The sequence below is a fragment of the Spermophilus citellus genome, assembly GCF_964194105.1.
Source record: "Spermophilus citellus genome assembly, chromosome: 10".
NCBI lineage: Eukaryota > Metazoa > Chordata > Mammalia > Rodentia > Sciuridae > Spermophilus > Spermophilus citellus.
The window spans coordinates 137,437,254-137,456,259 of NC_138197.1; the positions used below are offsets into that span (position 1 = coordinate 137,437,254).

Sequence of the window (19,006 nt, forward strand, 5' to 3'; positions counted from 1 at the left end):
CCAGCCCTGCATCTGATGGGAGGGGATGGTATAAAATCAGGCTCACAGAAGAGCCAGCCATCTCTCTGCTTTTATACTTTATACATTCAGTTTTTTCCTGTAGTGATCAAGTATTTCTTTTTTCGTCAGAAAAGGTATTTAGATAAAGACCTTAGAAATTTGCTTGGAGAAGAAAAGAGACAGTATGGCCAGTCGAGGGGCAGCAGTGCCGTGCATCCCCTACTTCCTCCCTAGCTCTGTCTCATGGCCGTCACCTAGCATTTCCCGAAGGCCCAGGTGCCTTCGTCTTCTCTTTGGACCAGTCAAACATCTTGACTGGAAGTCTTGATGGTCAACTCTTGAGATTTCTTTTTGGGAGAATCACAAAGCTCTTTGGGGACAGAGGGTGAGCGGAACATGGCTGGGCTGGGTCGCTGTGCACAGGGCACGGGTGTCGGTGAGGCTCCATCTGCTGTCCTCACCCACAGGACAGAGGGCTTGGTGGACTCCTTTTCTCAGGGACTGGAAAGGCCACATGCTGTCAGCAGCAGCGTCCTGCATGGCATCGAGCCTCGCCTGAAGGACTTCCACCAGCTGCTGCTCCACCCGCCAAAGGTACAGTGTGTGCGGCTGCCGGGGGACATGCAGGAGAGGCCCCAGTGACGGGGACAGGCAGCAGCAGAGTGAGCGTTGTAACAGTGCCCCCCCAGACCTCGCCCCAGACAGGTCCCGACACATGCTTTCCAAAGGCCTGGCCCCATCTCTGGATGCCCTGCCACCTCCAGGGAGGCCCCCGGAGTGGGAGAGCTCACAACCTCCTCCTGCCAGGAGCCTCCAGGTTGGGGGTTCCGCAGGTCGTGGGGAGCCCTTGTTCACTCAGGCTCCTGCTGAGGAGCAGAGATCTCACTGCCTCAGCCTCAGCCATTGCCTCCCCGCCCTGTGACCGTCCCTTCCCTAGTGCTCTTCCTCAGCACCCTCCCTGGCCTGCCTGTGACTCCCCTTCCTCACCTACTTGAAGTCAGCTTGGCAGAGGCAGGGGTTCCGTTTCCTCAGCCAAGTCAACAGTGCACACCATGGGCTTCCTGGGGCATCCAAAGTACCCGCAGTGCTGCTACCTCATCACCTCTGAGAGTGTTCGCGGGTGTCTTGGTCAGCACCTGAGGCTGTGGCCCCAGCGAACCCATGGGCATTCACGGCAAGGCGTCCTGATGGGGCTGCAGCTGCCACCCTGTCTTGAACATCTCTCAGACACCCTGACTTATGCCACTTGTCTTGGCAGATGAGAGTCCCTGGGCTGCTTGGCCATCGATAGCCCTTGCTTACTCTTCATAGGCCTGGAGGAGTGGTGGGCTCTCCCCCAGAGGGGCCCTACACACACACACACACACACACACACACACACACACCTTACTCTTTCCTATCCTGAGCCACACCATGGAGCAGTGGCCCCGGCCTTTGAGCAGTTGGCATGTGACCCAAAGGAAGCCAGCAGGAGCCCGGCCATCTCGGGACTAGGTGGCATGCACCTGTGATCCCAGCTGCTTCAGAGGCTGAGGCAGGAGGGTGCAAGTTGGAGACAAGCCTGAGCAACTTTGAGAAACTTGCCTCGAGATTTTAAGAATATGTTTTTAGGGGCTGGGGATGTGGCTCAAGCGGTAGCACGCTCGCCTGGCATGCGTGCGGCCCGGGTTCGATCCTCAGCACCACATACCAACAAAGATGTTGTGTCCGCCGAGAACTAAAAAAATAAATATTAAAAATTCTCTCTCTCTCCTCTCTCACTCTCTCCTCTCTCACTCTCTCTTTAAAAAAAAAAAAAAAAAAAGTAATCACTATGCAACTTTAAAAAAAAAAAAAAAAAAAAAAAAAAAAGAATATGTTTTTGGTTTTTAAAGAAGGGCTGGAGTGTAGCTCAGTGGCAGATTGCTTACTAGCATGTGTGAGAGGTCTTGGGTTCATCCCTAGCACAAAAACAAAAACAAGGCTCTGACTGGTGGTGCCCTGTATCCACAGAAGAAGGCGATCCTAACCACTGTCGGCGTCCTGGAGGAGCCCCTGGGCAGTGCCCGCCTGCATGGGGCACGCCTTGTGGCCGCTCTGCTGCACGTGGACACGCCCAGCATCCACCAGGAGCTCTGCCGGCTCAGCACCATGGACCTGCTGTTGGTGAGTGGGCTCCTCTGCCTGCCTGCCTGCCTGTGCGTGCCTGTGTCCCCCACCGCTGGACCTGCCGATGGGTTGGGGGCAGCAGAGTGGGGTCCATCAGGGCAGGAGTCCTGCTGAAGAGGTGCTGGTTCCTTGACCCAGCCCATAGTGGAGCTCCTGAGCAGCAGGGATGTGCCTTCACCTCAGGCTCATGGGGAGCCGCCATCCACATGGACCTGCCCGATGGCAGGGGCAGGCGTCCAGTCCCTTCATCTCCCTTCTCATTCTCTGACTTGACCAAATAGGACTATGATGGTAGCTCTTAGAAGATGTCCCAGAAGAGTGAGGAGAAGGTGGACTGTGGGGTGCCACGGGTGTCTAAGGAGGGGGACAGGCAGTGGCAGCCAAGTGCTGCTGCAGAGAGCCCCTAGGGGTGCTCACTGGGAGGGCGCTGACCAAGTGGGTGCTGTGGGCCTGCCTGGCCCACCCTGGGCCTGGACCCTAGAGATCTCCTACAGACTCAGTCCCAGAACCAGGGCTTCCCCCAGCCCACCTCAGAATTCAGCTGTTGGTCACTGTGGTGACACATCCTGCTCAGAGTCAGCGGAGTTGATTCAAGACCCACCTTCCTTTTCCATTTTTTACAATAATTTTCACTTTGTCTTTCTTTTATTTTCACTTTATCCATTTGTGTGCATGTGGTATTGGGGTTGAATCAGGAACATTCTACCCCTAGTTACATCCCCAATCCTTTTATTTTATTTTTGAGATGGTCTTGCTGAATTGCCCGGGCTGTTCTTGGAATCACAGTCCTCCTGCCTTGACCTCCTGAGTCGTTGTGACTACAGGTGTGCACCACAACACCTTTCTCTGTCATCCATTTTTTAATTGGGTGATTCTCCTTTTTTGTAGTTGAATATATATTCTGGATATTAATCCTTTATCAGACATGATTTTCAAATATTTTCTCCATTTTTTTTTTAATTTGGGTACCAGGGATCGAACTCAGGGCACTTGACCACTGACCACATCTCCAACCCTATTTTGTATTTAATCTAGAGACAGGATCTCAGAGTTGCTCAGTGCCTGAGCAAAGGCCTGCTGAAGAGGTGTGGTTCCAAGTCCCAGGACCCTGCACAGGCTGGCCTCGACCTTGTCGTTGGCCTGTCTCAGCCACCTGAGTGGCTGGGATCTCAGTTATGTGCCACCACACCCAACTCCTTTACTCTCTTAGTGGTAACACACAAAAATTCTACATTTTGAGAAAATCCAATTTGCTTTTTTTTTTCTTTTGTAACCTGTGCTTTTGGTGTCATATCCAAATCCAGTGTTACAGAAATTTTCTGCTAAGCTTTCTTCAAAGAGTCAGATTTTTGACCCATTTTGAATTAATTGTGGCATATGGGATAAGGTAGGTTCCAACTTCATTTTTTACCACGTGGATATCCAGTTTTCCTGGCACTGTTTGTTGGAAAAACTGTCCTTATCCCATTAATTAAGGACCTTGGAACCTTGGTCTTGGGAACCTTGTTGAGAGTGGACTGACTGCACACAGGCCAGCGTCTGGGCTCTGTGTTCTGTTAATTGGTCTGAATCTCTGTCCTCACTCTAGGGCCTCACTATTGATGATTGTAGATTTGGAATAAGTTTTGAAATTGGAAAATGTACATCCTATGGATTGGTTCTTTTCTCAGGATTGTTTTGGCTATTTCTAGGTACCTTGAGTTGCAATATTTTTTTATTTCTCAAAAAAAATTGCTATTGGTAGTTTTAGAGTGCTTGCATTGAATCTGTCTGTAGATCACTTTGGATAGTGCTGTCTTTTCAACAGTATTAACTCATCCAATCCATGAACACAGTTGCTCTTTCATTGATTTGAACAGGTCTTCTTTGGGGCTGGGGGTAGCTCAATGGTAGAGCGCTTGCCTAGCATGTACAAGGCACTGGGTTCCATCCCCAGTGCTGTAAGTAAATTTTTAGAATATAGAAATAATAAATAGGTCTTCTTTAAATTCTTCTAGCAGTGTTTTGAAGTTTTCAGTGTACTACAGTGCAGTTTTCAGTGTTTCCTGTCATTGGGTTAATTTAAGGATTTTATTCTTTTTGATGCTGTTGTACATGAAGTGATTTTCTTTGCTTCATTGCTATACAGAAATGAAGTGGTTTGTGTGATTTTGAATTCTACAACTTGGCTGAATTTGTTTGTTCTTATAGTTTCTGTGGAATCTTTATAGAGTTTTCTACTTATAATATCATGCCACTTGAGGGGCTGTGGCTTGTGGCTCAGTGGTAGAGCACTCGCCTAGCATATGTGAGGCACCGACTTCAATCCTCAGCACCACATAAAAATAAACAAAGTAAAGTTATATATGTTATATATGCCACTTGGGAACAGAGGTAATTTTACTACCTTTTCCAATTTGGATGCCTTCTGTTTCCTTTTCTTGCCAAATTGCTCTGGCCAAAACTTGCAACACTGGGTTGAGTGGAGGGTGAGAGTGGGTCTCCTTGTCTCTTTCCTGATCTAGGGAAGCTTTCCATCTTTCAGCACTGGGTATGATGTCAGCTGTGCGTTTTTTTGTAGATACCTTTATTATGTTAAGGAAGTTTCCTTCTATGCTTGGTTTATTGAGGTTTTTTTTAAATTAAGAGTGGTTTGAATTTTTTCAAATACTCTTTTTTTATGCATTGAGATGCTCATTTGGTTTTTGCTCTCATTCTGTAATATCACCCTTGCATTCCAGGAATGAGTCCTGCTTTGTTGTGGTGTCTAATTCTTTTAATATAATGTTAATTGAGTTTGCTATTACTTGCATCAGTATTCATAAGGAATATTATTGTTTTCTTTTCGTGTCCTTGTCTGGGAACAGAGAAAGTAAGGGGCAGCCATAGAACTAATTGGAAAGTGTTCCCTTCTCTTCAGTGTTTGAAGAGTTTAAGGATTGGTTCTAATTCTTAAATTGTGGTAGAATTCACCACAATTCTACCACCTTAAATTGTGGTAGAATTATTTTTATGTAGTGCTGATGAGTCCCTGGAAGCATGCTGAGCTCCCAGGAGAAGCTGCATGAAGCTGCATGTGGGCCTGCCTGGCCCACCCTGGGGTCTGAGTTCCTGTCGCAGATGAAGCGACATGGCCAGGCTCAAGGTCACCTAGCAAAGAAGGTAAAGCCGAGGCCTGGGCTATGCTTCTGTGAGATTGGGGTGGGGGTGGGGGGTTGTGGTGCCTCCTTCCTCCTTCTCCAGTTACCTCACCAGCTGTGGAAAAGGGCTGCACTCAGGCTGGAACACAACTTGCACCCAGCCTTCTCCTCACCAGCGCCCTCCTCCTCTGTGCTGAGACAGGCTACTGTGGCCTGTGTGAGGTGCAGTGGTGGCAGAAGAGAGGCCCTCGGGCTGAGACTCAGCACTGTGTGTGGGAGATGGGATGGGGACATGGGAAGGCAGCTGCCCTCAGGTGCCTCTGTCCCCCAGGGACACCTCAAGGAAGTCAGAACCTCCTGCCTTAAGGCATGGGGATGTGGGCTTCAGTCCAGTTGGTGAGAGAGAGATTCATGCAGCTTCTCCTGGGAGCTCAGCATGCTTCCAGGGACTCATGGGCCAAAGACAGAATCATAAAGAAAATTTCCACATTCTTGTTTTTAGTTGTAGATGGACACAATACCTCCATCTTATCTGTTTTCATGTGGTGCTGAGGATCAAACCCAGTGCCTCCTGCTTGCTAGGCAAGCGCTCTGCCACTGAGCTACAGCCCCAGCCCAAGTTTTACATTCTTAGATCTGAGAAATAATAAAAATAATAGGGGGCTGGGGCTGTAGCTTAGTGGCAGAGCACTTTCCTAACATGTGTGAGACACTGGGTTTGATCCTCAGCATCACCTGAAAATAAATAAAGTGAAGGCATTCTGTCCATCTACAACTATAAAAGAAATTTTTAAAATGTAAAGATAGATTTTGCAAGGAACTTACAAAGACTTACACTGGGAAAGACTGGAAATGAATGAGCTAAGCCTCTAAAAAGTACAAAATAGTGACTGTGATTGTGGCTCAGTGGTAGAGCACTTGCCTAGCATGTGTGAGACACTGGGTTTGATCCTCAGCACTACATAAAAATAAAGATATTGTGTCCACCTACAACTAAAAAATAAATATTTAAAAATAAATAAAGGCATCGTGTCCATATGCAACTAAAAAAATTTTAAAAGACAAAATAATAAACTCACAATGGAAAGAAGACAGTTATTTGGGTAAGTGCAGAGATCAATGGGACTCACACAATCCTAGGCAGGAGAGGCAAAGGGCCAAGACAGCTCCTCACAGAGTTATTGAGAGAAGCAAGAGCACATGAAGTCAGGAGCCAAGGTTGGGAGGATTCCCTTCGCCTCTGTGGCTCAGCTGTGCAGAGAGGATCTAAGAACTCTCCTCTGTCCTCTGTTTTACTCAGGACTTGTTTTTTAAGTACACCTGGAATAACTTTTTGCACTTCCAAGTGGAGCTATGCATAGCTGCTATTCTCTCCCACGCTGCCCCGGAGGAGAGGGCAGAAGCCCATGGATCCCAGAGCAGGGTGGAGCCACCCCAGGGGAGCGGGAACGGGAACAGGAGCCTGGAGACCCACCAGCCCATCGCCAAACTCCCCGAGAACACAATGGTGACCCATGTAAGTCCTGCCAGCATCCTGCTTGTCAGTACAGGCTGAGCCCTACCCAGATGGTGGGTGCCAGCATGGTGGGGTGCCTCTGCCAGACTATCGTGCATTGGCTCCTAAACCCCTCGTAGTCAGGAGATGCCACCCTCCTTGACCCCAGGGACAGTGATGTGTGATGAAACATCTCAGTTTCCCAAGTCACAGAACTGGGAACAGAGAAAATGAGGGGCAACCAAGGGAAGGCAGCATTTGCACCGTGCTCTTGCTGCCATGGGCTGTGGTCCTAGGGAGGTCACCAAGAAGCAGACCCACCTGTGTAAGTACAGCATGTCTGTGACCAGAATGAAGAGGACACTGCAAGTGCTAGCAGTTCAGCCTGCTGGCTCCCCTCCCCCACGGGCTCCCCTCCCCCACGGGCTCCCCCTCCCCACAGGCTCCCCCTCCCCACAGGCTCCCCCTCCCCCACAGGATCCCCTCCCCCACAGGCTCCCCCTCCCTCACAGGCTCCCCCTCCCTCACAGGCTCCCCCTCCCCCACAGGCTCCCCCTCCCCCACAGGCTCCCCCTCCCCCACGGGATCCCCCTCCCCCACGGGATCCCCCTTCCCCACGGGCTCCCCCTCCCCACAGGCTCCCCCTCCCCACAGGATCCCCCTCCCCCACAGGCTCCCCCTCCCCCACAGGCTCCCCTCCTCACAGGCTCCCCCTCCCCCACGGGCTCCCCCTCCCCCACAGGCTCCCCCTCCCCCACAGGCTCCCCTCCCCCACAGGCTCCCCCTCCTCACAGGATCCCCCTCCCCACAGGATCCCCCTCCTCACACAGCTTCCCTGGGGCTCAGGGCCTGGGGCAGTCTGTGTCTCCTCCTCTTTCTGTTCTCAGCATCCAGAATCACCCCTGGCAAAGAGGAGCCTTGGTCTGAGCTTGCCCTGGAGGGAGGGAGGGAGGAAGCACACTGGCCTGGGAGCCTAAGAGGTCCCCACTAGGACCTGCTCACTGGGGCCACACTGCAGAGGCTTGGGAAGGGGCCTTGGGTCTCTCAGCAAGCCTCACAGATGGTGGGCTTGAGCAGGGCTGGCTGGGGGCCAGCCCTGGACCACAGGGTCCAGTCTGGCCTATAGCTGATGGCCCATTGGATAAACAGCCAGTGGGCAGGCAGTTCCAGTGAGGAGAGCTGCCTGGTGGGGTGGCATGTCCAGTAGCCATGGAGGCCGACAGGGGAGCCCCAGGTCAGGAGGCCTGGCCCAGGGCGAGGCCCTGCTGAGATGCCAGGCACTCCTCCTGCACCCTGGGAAGCAGAAGGGAGGGTGCCATGGGCAGAGTGAAGGGACTGGAGCAGCAGGGGAGGCCCATGGGAGGGCAGGCAGAGGGCGCCAGAGGAGCCTTTCTCTTGCTGATCTTGGGGGGGGGGGTCTTGAGACCCTGGGGCAGCGCCTGCCTCTGCAGTTGGGCAGGGACCACGGAAGTTAGGACTGTGAAGTGTCCAGCCACAGGTCCTGTTGCTGCCTGCAGCACGGGGGGGGGGGGGGGGGCTGTGCATCCCTGCAGGCCCCCACTCACGTGCCTGCCCTCTGCCTCCCCAGCTGTTCCAGAAGTGCTGCCTGGTGCAGAGGATCCTGGAGGCCTGGGAAGCCAATGACCATGCACAGTAAGCGTCCTGGGCCTGCCTGGAGGTCGGGGCGCAGAGCCACAGCTCCCTGGGGTGCAGGCAGCTCCAGGCCTGGTGCGGCTGTCGAGGGGGTGTGTCATGGCCCTGTGTCTACTGCTGTCCTGGAAGGGATCTTGCTTCTGGGAAAATAGCCATTAGGGCAGCCTGGAAAGGAGGACACAGGGAGGTGGCAGGTGGCAGGAAGGGGCAGGCAAAGTGGCATCCAGGCCCCCGGATCTCTGCAGCTTCTGCGCAGCCTGCCCTGCCCAGACTCTGTGCACTCGTGCCCTTGTCCACTCCTCACCCTCCCCAGCGCCCAGGCACTCTGTTAGCACTCACACCCAGGGACACATTTCTAACCAGAATCTTGGCTTAACCACGTCTTCCTTCAGTTCAGGCAGCAATGACCTGCATGTTGCCCAGGGCCCAGGGCCACCCCTACATTCCTTGTCCTGCTGGTACAGGTGTGCTCTGGGCAGTGTGGGATGGGGCTCGTGGGAGTTGGGAGGGGTCTACACCTGCGTGTGGGCCAGCCAGGGCCATGTGGTCAGCGTGGTGTGGAGGTCCTGCCCAGGCCAGCAGCAGCAGCATTCGCAGAGCCATGTGCCCCATTGAGCTCTGTGGCCACCAGTACCTCAGCTCCTGCTCGGCTGGCCTCTGGGGGCCTTGACCCACACTAGGGTCTTCCTGCTTGTCTTCATGCCCCAAATGAGCAGGGTCTGTCTCACCAGCTCCTCATGGTGGTGAGATGGGATGGGCCTGCTGGGCGTGGCGGGTTCTCTCCACACCAGTGTCCTGGAGGTGAGGATGCTTTCAGGCACTGGGCAGGCCTGGCAGATGCCCTGGAGGCCAACCTGGACTGACCCTAGGGAATGTGAGGACTGGGATGGAGGTAACATTGGAGATGAGCTCCAAAAGATCCTTGTGGCTGGACTCCCAGTGATGAGTCATGCAAGGCCAGCACTGGGGGGCCACCCTGACTGTCCCTGTCACTTTCAGGGCAGCAGGTGGCATGAGGCGTGGGAACATGGGCCACCTCACGCGCATCGCCAATGCAGTGGTGCAGAACCTGGAGCGGGGGCCTGTGCAGACCCACATCAGTGAGGTCATCCGAGGTGAGCCTGCCACCTGCCACCCTCTGCCCTCTGTCCCCAGCAGGTGGCATCTGCACTGATAGAGAATGGGTGGTGCCACCACCTTTGTCTTCTTAGCTCCTCACGGTGCTCTCCCTCGAGTGGGCCCAGGAGTCCACTCTGGTCAGACTCTGTGGGGGCCCTGTCAGCTCCTGAGCAGAGGTCAGGACACTCGGCTCCGTCAGTATTGGTCCTCAGATCTGGGAGCTCACATGCCGTCAGAGCCCTGCTGACTGACCTCCTGCCCACGTTCCAGCTCTGCTCGAGTCCTGCGGGCTTGGAGGGCTTCCAAGCCTGAGTCTCAGGGGAGAGGATCAGGTGGCATCCTGTTCCCTAGAAGCAGGCAGTGGGGACTGAGCCTGCAGGAGCCTCAGCCCTGTAGGGTGGCAGATCAGCAGAGCCCCCAGCACCCTTGGGTACAGCCCCCAAGGTGTTCCTTCCTGCCTTTCTCGAGCACAGGGTCCACATCTCCGTGCTGCGGACTCTTGTCATCCGGCCTGAGGACACAACTGAGAACCTGGGTGGGGCATTGAGAGGGGGCCCAGCAAAGTTGACTGAGATGTGCCCACTTTCCTTGAGGCATGCTTAGGAGGTGGCTCTGGAGATGCCCAGGAATGGCATGTGCATGGAGGGGCATCAGCTCTAGTCAGCACCCTGAATTGCTGGCAGGAGTCTGGGAGGTCCGGTTGTCCTGGGGAGGACTGTAGGACTGGACATGAGCATAATAGGTAGATGAGTTAGGTGTGCCCAGCACATGTGGCCAAGGAGGTATTGCTCATGGCCTTCCCGACTGGCCTCCTGGGAAGGTGTGAGAAAGCTTAGGTGGTGCTTCCTGCCCCCCAGGACCAGAGGGGGTAGTCTTTCAATCATACTGCAGTAGCCTCTGGTGAGGTTGAGCCTGCTGGCCCACCGTAGCATGGGTCGAGTATATGTGGTCCTCGGGAGGGGCCAGCAAGCCTGGGGAGATCCCCCTGCAACTGTAGGGCGAAACAAATGGGGTGTGGCATGGTGTTGACAGGCACTCCCCAGGATGGGGCCACGAAGGGAGATGGGGGCAGAGGAGAAACTCTTGGCCTGTCATTCCTCACTGTCTTCAGATCATGAATGCCTGGGGCTTCAACCTCCCAAGGAAAACACACTCTCATACAGGCCTGTAGGACACTGCTGAGCAGAGCCCAGGAGGGGTGCAGACCAAGACGTGCCTTCTCAGACCCCACTCAGGGTTTGTGTGCTCAGGCTCCAGCCAGCCGGCTCCCAGCCGAAAGTGACGGCTGCCCTGCTGAGGTTCCTGCATCCCAGGCTCACTGGGCCCGTGGCCCTACAGGACCGCACACCACACACAGCTCTGTTGGCCTCCTCCCAGGCCAGCTTTGAGCTCTCAGGGGCTGGCCAGAGAAGCACAGCCCATCCCTCCCTGGACCAGGGTGCCCCTGCTGTCCTGGACCTGGGTGCTGGCGCTGTTCACACAGTTCCAGGGACTCACCAGGCAGCACTCTCCCTACAGGGCTCCCTGCAGATTGCCGTGGACGCTGGGAAAGCTTTGTAGAGGAGACGCTGACGGAGACCAACCGCAGGAACACGGTGGACCTGGTGAGAAGCCCAGGCTGCTGCTGCCGCACAGCCACAGCTGAGGACAGATGTCCTGGTGCTCTGCCCTGCAGCAGGGGGAGGTGCCAGGACAGCACTGCACCTGGGCCACATGCTCCCAGCTGCTCGTCTCACATGCATGTGCCCATGTGTGACCATGAGCATGTGGCCTGGTGTCTGGCCTGCTGTCTGTGACACAGGCTCCGCCCCTGCCGCACCAGGCTGGCTCCTCAGGGCTTCTGTGTTGACCTCTGAGGCCTCCCTCCCATGTCAGGAGCGGAGGCTCCTCTGGAAGGGTTCCTTGTGCTGGAGCACGCTGTGCATGAGTGCACAGGAGCTGGGCAGCCCTGGGCCTCAGCCTCCTCTGGTCTTCCCACCCCGTCTGGCCTGTGTTTTAGGTGAGCGCTCACCACCTTCACTCCTCGAGTGAGGACGAGGACGTTGAGGGTGCTTTCCCTAACGAGCTGTCCCTTCAGCAGGTGAGGGCATGGCCGGCACTCTGCACCCTGCCGGGCCCTTCCCAGAGCCCGTGCCCGTGGTAGCGCTTAGTCCCTGATGGCTCCTCATAGTAAAGGGTTGTGGCGGCTCATCCCCAAGCACGTGTGGGGGAGAGGTGGGTCTGGGGCACCCCAAAGGCCCATCGGTTTGGTGCAACCGCTGGGGGGGCGCCGAACCTGAGTGAAGCGCGAGGCCAAGACGACTCTGGACAGCTCGAGCCCAGACAGCCAGAGGCACTGCCTGCTTTTGCCAGAGGCTCCTGAGCTCCAGGCTGCTCTGGTTTCCAAGGAGCAGCCTCCAGGGCGAGGCCTGCTCCTCAGTGGCCTCTCCTCCTCCCAGGCCTTCTCCGAGTACCAGATCCAACAGATGACAGCCAACTTCGTGGATCAGTTTGGCTTCAATGATGAGGAGTTTGCAGACCAGGATGACAACATCAAGTGAGCCTGGCCTTGCATGTGGGTGGGCGCGATTTCCGCTCCCTATGGCTTGTCCGCCCCCCACCCTGCAGGCACCCAGGCCCACTGGACCAACGCCAGTGGCAGAGGTGCTGAGGGTGCCCCTTGTCTTGCAGCGCCCCATTTGACAGGATTGCAGAGATCAACTTCAGCATTGATGCCGACGAGGACAGCGTGAGTGACGGGCTGCTGGTATTGGTGGGCAGCCCTGCTGCGTACTGCTAGACAGCTTAGGCTGTGCTCAGTCCCCGTGTTGGGTGGATGAGGCTGGGGGTGACTCTGTGTCAGGACAAAGATAAAGCCCAGAATAGAGCTCCCCTATCCTGTGAGACAGCCCTCTGGGAGCCAGGTGGGGCCAAGGCTTCCCTGGGCGCACAGAGCGTGGTCTCTGTTCTGTCCTGCAGCCCAGCGCAGCTCTGTTTGAAGCCTGCTGTAGTGACCGCATCCAGCCTTTTGATGACGACGAGGAGGAGGACATCTGGGAGGATGAGGAGACTCGCTGCACTGCCCGGGTGGTGTCCAGAGCCAGGTGCGGGACCTGCCCAGCCTCCCAGGCCCTTCACAAAATGAGGGCAGGCATGTGAGCCTGCGCTGGACACTGTCCTTTCTCACAGAGTTTGGGGTCGGGAGGTGGGCCGGGAAGGCTCTGAGACTGGAGCCACACAGGCTCCTGCTGGGCAGCCTGAGCTCATTTACCAGCTCTCTGACTATGCCATGTCACCCCCACCAGGTTTGGGGCCCCCCACACCTCAGAACACTGCTCAAAGAACGCCCTGGAGCGTGGAGGCCAGGACAGAAAGGCGGGTTCTGAGGCAGACAGGACCGCGCCTAGGGCAGGCATCCTCCTGCCCCCCGCGCAGAACGGAGGTCCCCCCTCGGAGAGCGCCTCAGAAGGTAGCACAGGGGGCCCACCAGGGATAGGGCGTTGGGAACAGGTGTGGCTTGTGGCATGCACATCACAGCCCGCAGCCCATACGTTCCCGGCTGCACATGCACTCATGCTGTTTCCCCGCTGTCCTGGGTGAGGGCTGGCTCATGCTGCACAGCATGGGTGGTCTCGCCTTCCCCTCTGTTATGCTCATATGACCACATCTGCAGGGCTGGTGTCCACCCAGTCTGTTGGGAAAGGTCCTCCCCAGCAGTCTGGACAGTGTCTGGACACAGCCCCATCACCCCCTCAGAAACATTCAGTGGCACAACCCCACACGCCTCTCAGGACCTCTGCTCACCTCTGCCCCCGGGACACTGCCAAGGTGCTCAGGACTCTTGTGCTGGCCCCTTAGCTGAGGATACTAAAAGCAAGGGCAGTGGGCTGAAGGCAGGGATACCCAGCATAAGAAGGTACTGTGCCAAGGCCAGGGATAGGCAGTGGTACCCTGCTCCTGCCACTCCTGCACTCAGCTCCTGCTGAGTCTTGTCCTGGGTTGGGACAGTGGATGGAGCATGGGAGCAACCGTGTCACCTCCATGCACCCATCAGGTCCCCTGGAGGGTCCTCCAGGTGCCCTGCTGAGAACTATATCAGTAGGCATAGGGGTGTCCCAGGGCCTGAGGCCAGCTGCTCTCTGGTGGAGAGTCCCTCCCGGGTCCCTGGGTCTGCTGAGTACTGTTTCCTCATGTGCCTCAGGCAGGGAAGGCTCAGGGTTAGGGTCTCCTTCCTGGGAGCACCTCTGTCCTTCCAAATCCTGGGGAGCCCCTGGTGCAGACATGGCCTGCCTTGGCCCACAGCACACCAGGCCTGCCTGTGTCTGACCACACTGTGACTCTCTCCAGCAGGTGCCGCATGGACAGCAGTGTTTGATGAGCCAGGGAACCCGATGACCCCAGCCCCCAGAGCTGTGAAGGACGTGGGTTCCAGTGTGTGGGCGGCCAGCACCTCCACTCCAGAGGAGAAGGGCTGGGCCAAGTTCACCGACTTCCAGCCTTTCTGCTGGTAATGAACACATCAGAGTGTGGGGTCATGCCAAGAACTGCCTTTGGAGGTCAGGGTGTGGCTGACCTCAAGGACTCAGCCTGTCCTCGTCTTCATTTGCAGCTCCGAGTCAGGGCCCAGGTGCAGCAGTCCTGTGGATGTGGACCATCGCCATGTGGAGGCAGGCCAGAGCCCAGACTCAGGGACATCCTGTGAGTAGAATCAGCAGCACCCCAGGCTCCTGTGGGGGCCTGGCATCATGCAGCCCCAGACTGAGCCAGGGCAGCCTCACTGTGGGGCAGTGGGAGGCAGTGGCCAAGGCCCTATCTCAGTGGTGATAAACTTGTGGGGTCAACACTGCCATGTGCACATGGAGGTACTTGCCTCCCCTTGTGCCTGGAACGTGTGTGTCACCAGGAAGGCCCCCTGGTGACCTCTGATGGTGAGGACAATGAGCAGCCCTCTCTGGAGGAAAGGGACAAGGATGTCCTCTTTGCAAGGAGGCCAGCAGCCCACTGGCCCCTCCAGCAAGCCCAGCCCCATGCATTTGCCCTCACAAGGTCATTGGAATCCACCAGTGGACAGCCCCTGCTGGAGCAGTTAGGCCCCTGGGCTTCCCCCACATCCAGATCTGTACAGTCTGCATGATCCAGATGTGCACCTTAGGCAGCAACTTTGGGGTCCTGGCATGAAGCAGCATGTGGCTAGGCCAGGGCAGGAAGACAACCTGGAGCCTGATCTGAGGCCTTGGCCCCCATTCCTCCTTCCTCTGGTAGGATAAACCCAAAAGCTCCCCAAGAAGATGCCTGAGAACTTCAGGCAGAGGCAGGCACTGCCTGGTACTTCTGTCCTGTGTGCAGACTTGAATGACATGGTGGCAGAACCAACTGAGGCTGAATGGGACCCTCCCTGAGTCTCACATCCACCCTGAGTTAGAGGGTGGGGGACAGTCCACGTGGGGGCACACAGCAGTGCAGGCGGTTCCTGTGCACACAGACCCTTGCAGGACACACACGTACGGGTAAAGCACTGGGGCCACGCCAGATGCCTCTGCCACCTGTGCCCAGTGAGCCTTGTGGCCCCAGCCTCATGGTCACAGCAGCCTCCTTGCTTTGCAGCTGGTCCTGCCTCCCCTTGTGCCTGGAACGTGTGTGTCACCGGGAAGGCCCCCCTGGTGACCTCTGATGGTGAGGACAACGAGCAGAAGGTGGCTGGCACCATGGGAGCTGTGAGCACAGGCCCAGGCCGAGAGGGATTCCTGCCACCCAGGACAGAGGCAGCTGCTGTTGGCAGGTGTGCAGGGGACAGCAGGTCTGCCTGGGCCTTGGTGCTCACTGCATGGCTTCCAGGATGGTCACCAGGCTTCTTGGTTACCAGCTATTGGCTCCCCTGGGAGCGAGCGCGGGGGCAGGCCAAGGGGCCGGCTGTAGGGGAGCAGCACCCAGCATTGACATGGAGGCTGGACAGAGGGCAGGGGACCTCTTTCTCTCTCTTACATAGAGTCCATTTGCTGTGTGGTTAAGACAGGGCCTGGATGTCCCAGAAACCTCAGTTGCAGAGAATACTCCGGTTGTCTCAGATCGAGGGAGGCAGGAGGGAGACATGCAGTTTTTAACTTGCTGCAGGCAAATGTGTCTGCAATCAGACCTTGCCTGCTGCCCACTCCTGGGCCGTCCTGTGCAGACTCCTGGATGCAGTTGGGGGCATGGATGCTCAGTAACATGGGCCATCTCAGGACTGCACTTGGGGTGGCGGAGCCCTGACTGGGAGGTGCTGGCAGGTCAGCCCTCCCTGGAGGAAAGGGACAAGGATGTCCTCTTTGCAAAGAGGCCGGCAGCCCATTGGCCCCCTCCAGCAAGCCCAGCCCCATGCATTTGCCCTCATAAGGTTATTGGAATCCACCAGCCAACAGCCCCTGCTGGCCTTTGGGCAGAGGATTGGGGGTGTGTGAGCATAAGGAACTGTGGGAAGCTGGAAATGGGCCACCTCTGTGCAAAGGTCAAGGCAGGGCTCCTGGTAGGTCTAGGGTATAGTGGGGGATGACCCTGGGGTTAGATCCCCCAGGAGGGGACAAGATGCAGACTCACGATGCTCTGCACCTGGGTGGAAAACTTGGCATCGATGGCAGTGGCACCAGTGAGCTACTTGTGTCTTCTTGTTGTGGCTTGACTGCCCAAGCACCTCACTGGCGTGCCTGGACATTAGGCCCTGGATCCCAGCCTGCCCCACTCCACCCACCCCGCTGCTTCCTAGTGGCTGGGACTCCTGTGGTGGTGTGCTTGGGATGTTTCCCCCAGCCATCCCATCAGCCCTGTAGCTCTGTGCTTACAGCTCACTCCCTAGATGAGTGTACAGCCAAGGCTCACAGAACCCCTGGGCCCATACCCTGCCCTCTGGGGCCTTGCAGCAAGGCACAGGAAAGCCTGACTTTAATTCCTTCTTAAAAGTTTAAAATCAATCACTGAAATTCTTAAAATTTTTATTCTTTTCCTAAAAAGCACTTAAATCTGCTGTGGAATGCAGGTGTCCTGTGCAGTCAGCCCTTTCCTGTGGCCATCTGCACAGAGCTTACCATCCAGCTGTACTACTGCAGGAGGGGAGCTTCCCCCACCCCACCAGTGCCCCTCCCTGGGTCAGATGCCCCATGCCCTGAGCCTGCAGGAGGCCTGCCCAGACCTTGAGGGGCTGTTAGACCTCCCCAGAGTAGGTTTCCTCAAAGCCCAGCAGGACCCTTTCTCCTCCTGCCCTGGGGTGGTTCCCTTGCCCCACCCCCAGCCCAGTGTAAATTTGTAGTTAAAACCATGTAGCAGAGGCATCCAGGGCCCTGGGAAAACAAGACACTTAATAATTAGCAGGTCTGAGTGCTGCTTGAAGGAGGGTGGAGATCACTATTTGGAAACAGGGCATCAGAGCTGACTGGCTGGGCCACCCAAATGAGGACAGGAGTGGGAGGGGGCTGAGGGCCATGATCCCAGGCCACTTTCTAGAGAGGTCCACCCTGCTGATCCTTGGGTGCATGAAGCTGGGCAGCACTGGTGAGTGGAGGGGGCACCCATAACTGGAGCCCATCTGCCTGCCACAGAGCCAAGTGTGCCGACAGCACACCGTTGGGGCCTGCCAGCTTCGTGCCCTCAGAAGCAACCTCCACCCCAACTGTGGCCACACCTCCCAAGGCCACTGTGGAGGCCACAGTACTCAACAAAGCAAGTCCTCCCATGGCTGCCCCAGTGGTCTCTCCTGCAGTGGCTGTGTCAGTGCCCCCAGGGCCCATCATGGTGGTCCCCACAGCAGCCCCAGCCACAGTGGCCACCATGGGGACAGCAACAAAAGACAGGTGAGAAGGTGGGGCATGGCACAGGGTGGGGAAGGATGGGGCCTGCAGGCCCCAAGTGCCTCCAGCCCTGCCCCCATCTCTGCAGGAAGACTGACGCCCCACCAGAAGGAGCTGCCTTAAATGGTCCTGTGTAACGCTGCTGCCACTGGCCGTGGTTCACCCTGGCCAGGCTGCATCCTTAATCAAGAAAACTACCTGGTGATGCAATTTGTTCTCCTTTTTTTTTTTAAATTTAATTTAATTTAATTTTAAAATAAATGCTGCACTGGTAAAGCTGGCAGTTGGAACCAGTCGGACAACCCAGCTGGTGTCTCTCCTGCCTGACCCAGAGTCTCTCGGGCCCTGCTGGAGGACAGGACACACTGGCCGTCCCCCAGGTCCAGGCCCCAGCACAGCAATAAGGTCTCAGACATGATCGCTGCCTGCAGGAGCTGGGGTTGGGGGCAAGACCCTGACGTGCCACAAGGACTTGGAAGGGCAGGAGGGGTGGACGCCAAGGCTCTTTTCACCGATCCTTTTTAACGCATGCAGGAAGAGTGGAGTTTTTTTGCACTTTGTATCCAGCTCCAACACAGGGTCTCTCCTGGCTCAGGGCAGAGGTGAGGGCCTGAGCTGGGGAGGCCTGACCTCCACAAACGTGGGTCAGGTTCCAAGATTGCTGCTGCCTGATGGCCCTAGGAGCTGGCATCAGGCATCTAACCAGGCTACAACTTTTGACTGCCTTAAAAAAAAAAAAAAAAAAAAAAAAAAAAAGACCCTCTGGGCCTGGTGGGGTTGTCCCCTGGGACCAGCAGGGCAGGCCAGCACCCTGGGGGTGGGGGGTGGGCGGTGCCTGGCAAGAACTGACCTCAGGCATGTAGAATGGGCACAGCAGGGTGTGAGGGCTTGGTGAGTGGACTGCACTGTTGTCCTGGAGGGTTCTGAAAGGTTATTTTACATTGAATTATTTTTTAATGTTCTGATCATCTGACAGGGCACCCCAAGCCCCTGACCCCAATAAAAGTCATGTCATTCTTACTGACACGCCAATGTGTGGTTAAGCTGCAAGCCTGGAGTGGGGGCCCCTTGTAAGATGAGGGTGGGGGACAGGCCACACCCAGCGGTGGAGTTTGACACCACAGAATCTACTAAGCCCTCTCCCCAAGAAGTTAAGAGCTTTATCTGAAGCTGAAGTCACACACTTGAACCTCCTTCAACCCCCAACAGGTGGGCAGACGATGCCGGCACCGCCCCCCGGCCCAACCTGCCCTGTTTGGGAGTCCCTGACTCCACCTCTGCTCAGCCAGAGGGACCCAGCAGCTCCGGGCCTAAAGCTCTCTCCCAGCAGTGCCTCCGCCCCTCACCCTCTGAGTCCTGAGACCCTGAGTGCCTGCACCCCGTGCTGCGACTCCAGCTCCCTGATAAGAGGTGAGCCCCATGAGCACCGAGTCACAGGCTGGTATCACACCACCAGCCTCGGATCAGGCCACAGCCGCCGCCACCTGAGACCGTCACCCAACACAGTGGCCACTCAAATGTTGCCTCAGCCTTTGCAACGTCCACCCCCTTCTGCCCACCTTGGGCCCCAGTGGTCCCGTGGTAAACCTGGTCCTGATGGGACTGGGTCAACTGGAGAGTAACCCCCCAGCAGCAGGGATCACCAAGCCCGAGAGGGGACCTCGGGCAGGGTGGGC

General features: G+C 56.3%; 1 protein-coding gene across 9 annotated transcripts in view; it reads left to right on the forward strand.

Moving 5' to 3' along the window:
- PPP6R2 (protein phosphatase 6 regulatory subunit 2) overlaps positions 1-18,354 on the forward strand; it is a 97,337-nt gene extending 78,983 nt beyond the window's left edge. For 4 of the 9 annotated variants that reach the window (XM_081310558.1, XM_081310552.1, XM_081310551.1 and 1 more), the window contains 16 exons: positions 468-594; positions 1,993-2,145; positions 6,568-6,783; positions 8,351-8,415; positions 9,415-9,530; positions 11,053-11,138; positions 11,534-11,614; positions 11,973-12,070; positions 12,205-12,262; positions 12,493-12,617; positions 12,819-12,982; positions 13,861-14,020; positions 14,123-14,211; positions 15,118-15,292; positions 17,082-17,333; positions 17,419-18,354. In XM_081310558.1, coding sequence (XP_081166684.1) covers positions 468-594; positions 1,993-2,145; positions 6,568-6,783; positions 8,351-8,415; positions 9,415-9,530; positions 11,053-11,138; positions 11,534-11,614; positions 11,973-12,070; positions 12,205-12,262; positions 12,493-12,617; positions 12,819-12,982; positions 13,861-14,020; positions 14,123-14,211; positions 15,118-15,292; positions 17,082-17,333; positions 17,419-17,467 — 2,014 coding nt within the window. In that variant the 3' untranslated portion in view covers positions 17,468-18,354. The remainder of the gene's footprint in view (positions 1-467; positions 595-1,992; positions 2,146-6,567; positions 6,784-8,350; positions 8,416-9,414; positions 9,531-11,052; positions 11,139-11,533; positions 11,615-11,972; positions 12,071-12,204; positions 12,263-12,492; positions 12,618-12,818; positions 12,983-13,860; positions 14,021-14,122; positions 14,212-15,117; positions 15,293-17,081; positions 17,334-17,418) is intronic. The other 5 variants (XM_081310559.1, XM_081310553.1, XM_081310554.1 and 2 more) reach the window with 4 other exon arrangements.
- Positions 18,355-19,006: the final 652 nt, after the last annotated feature.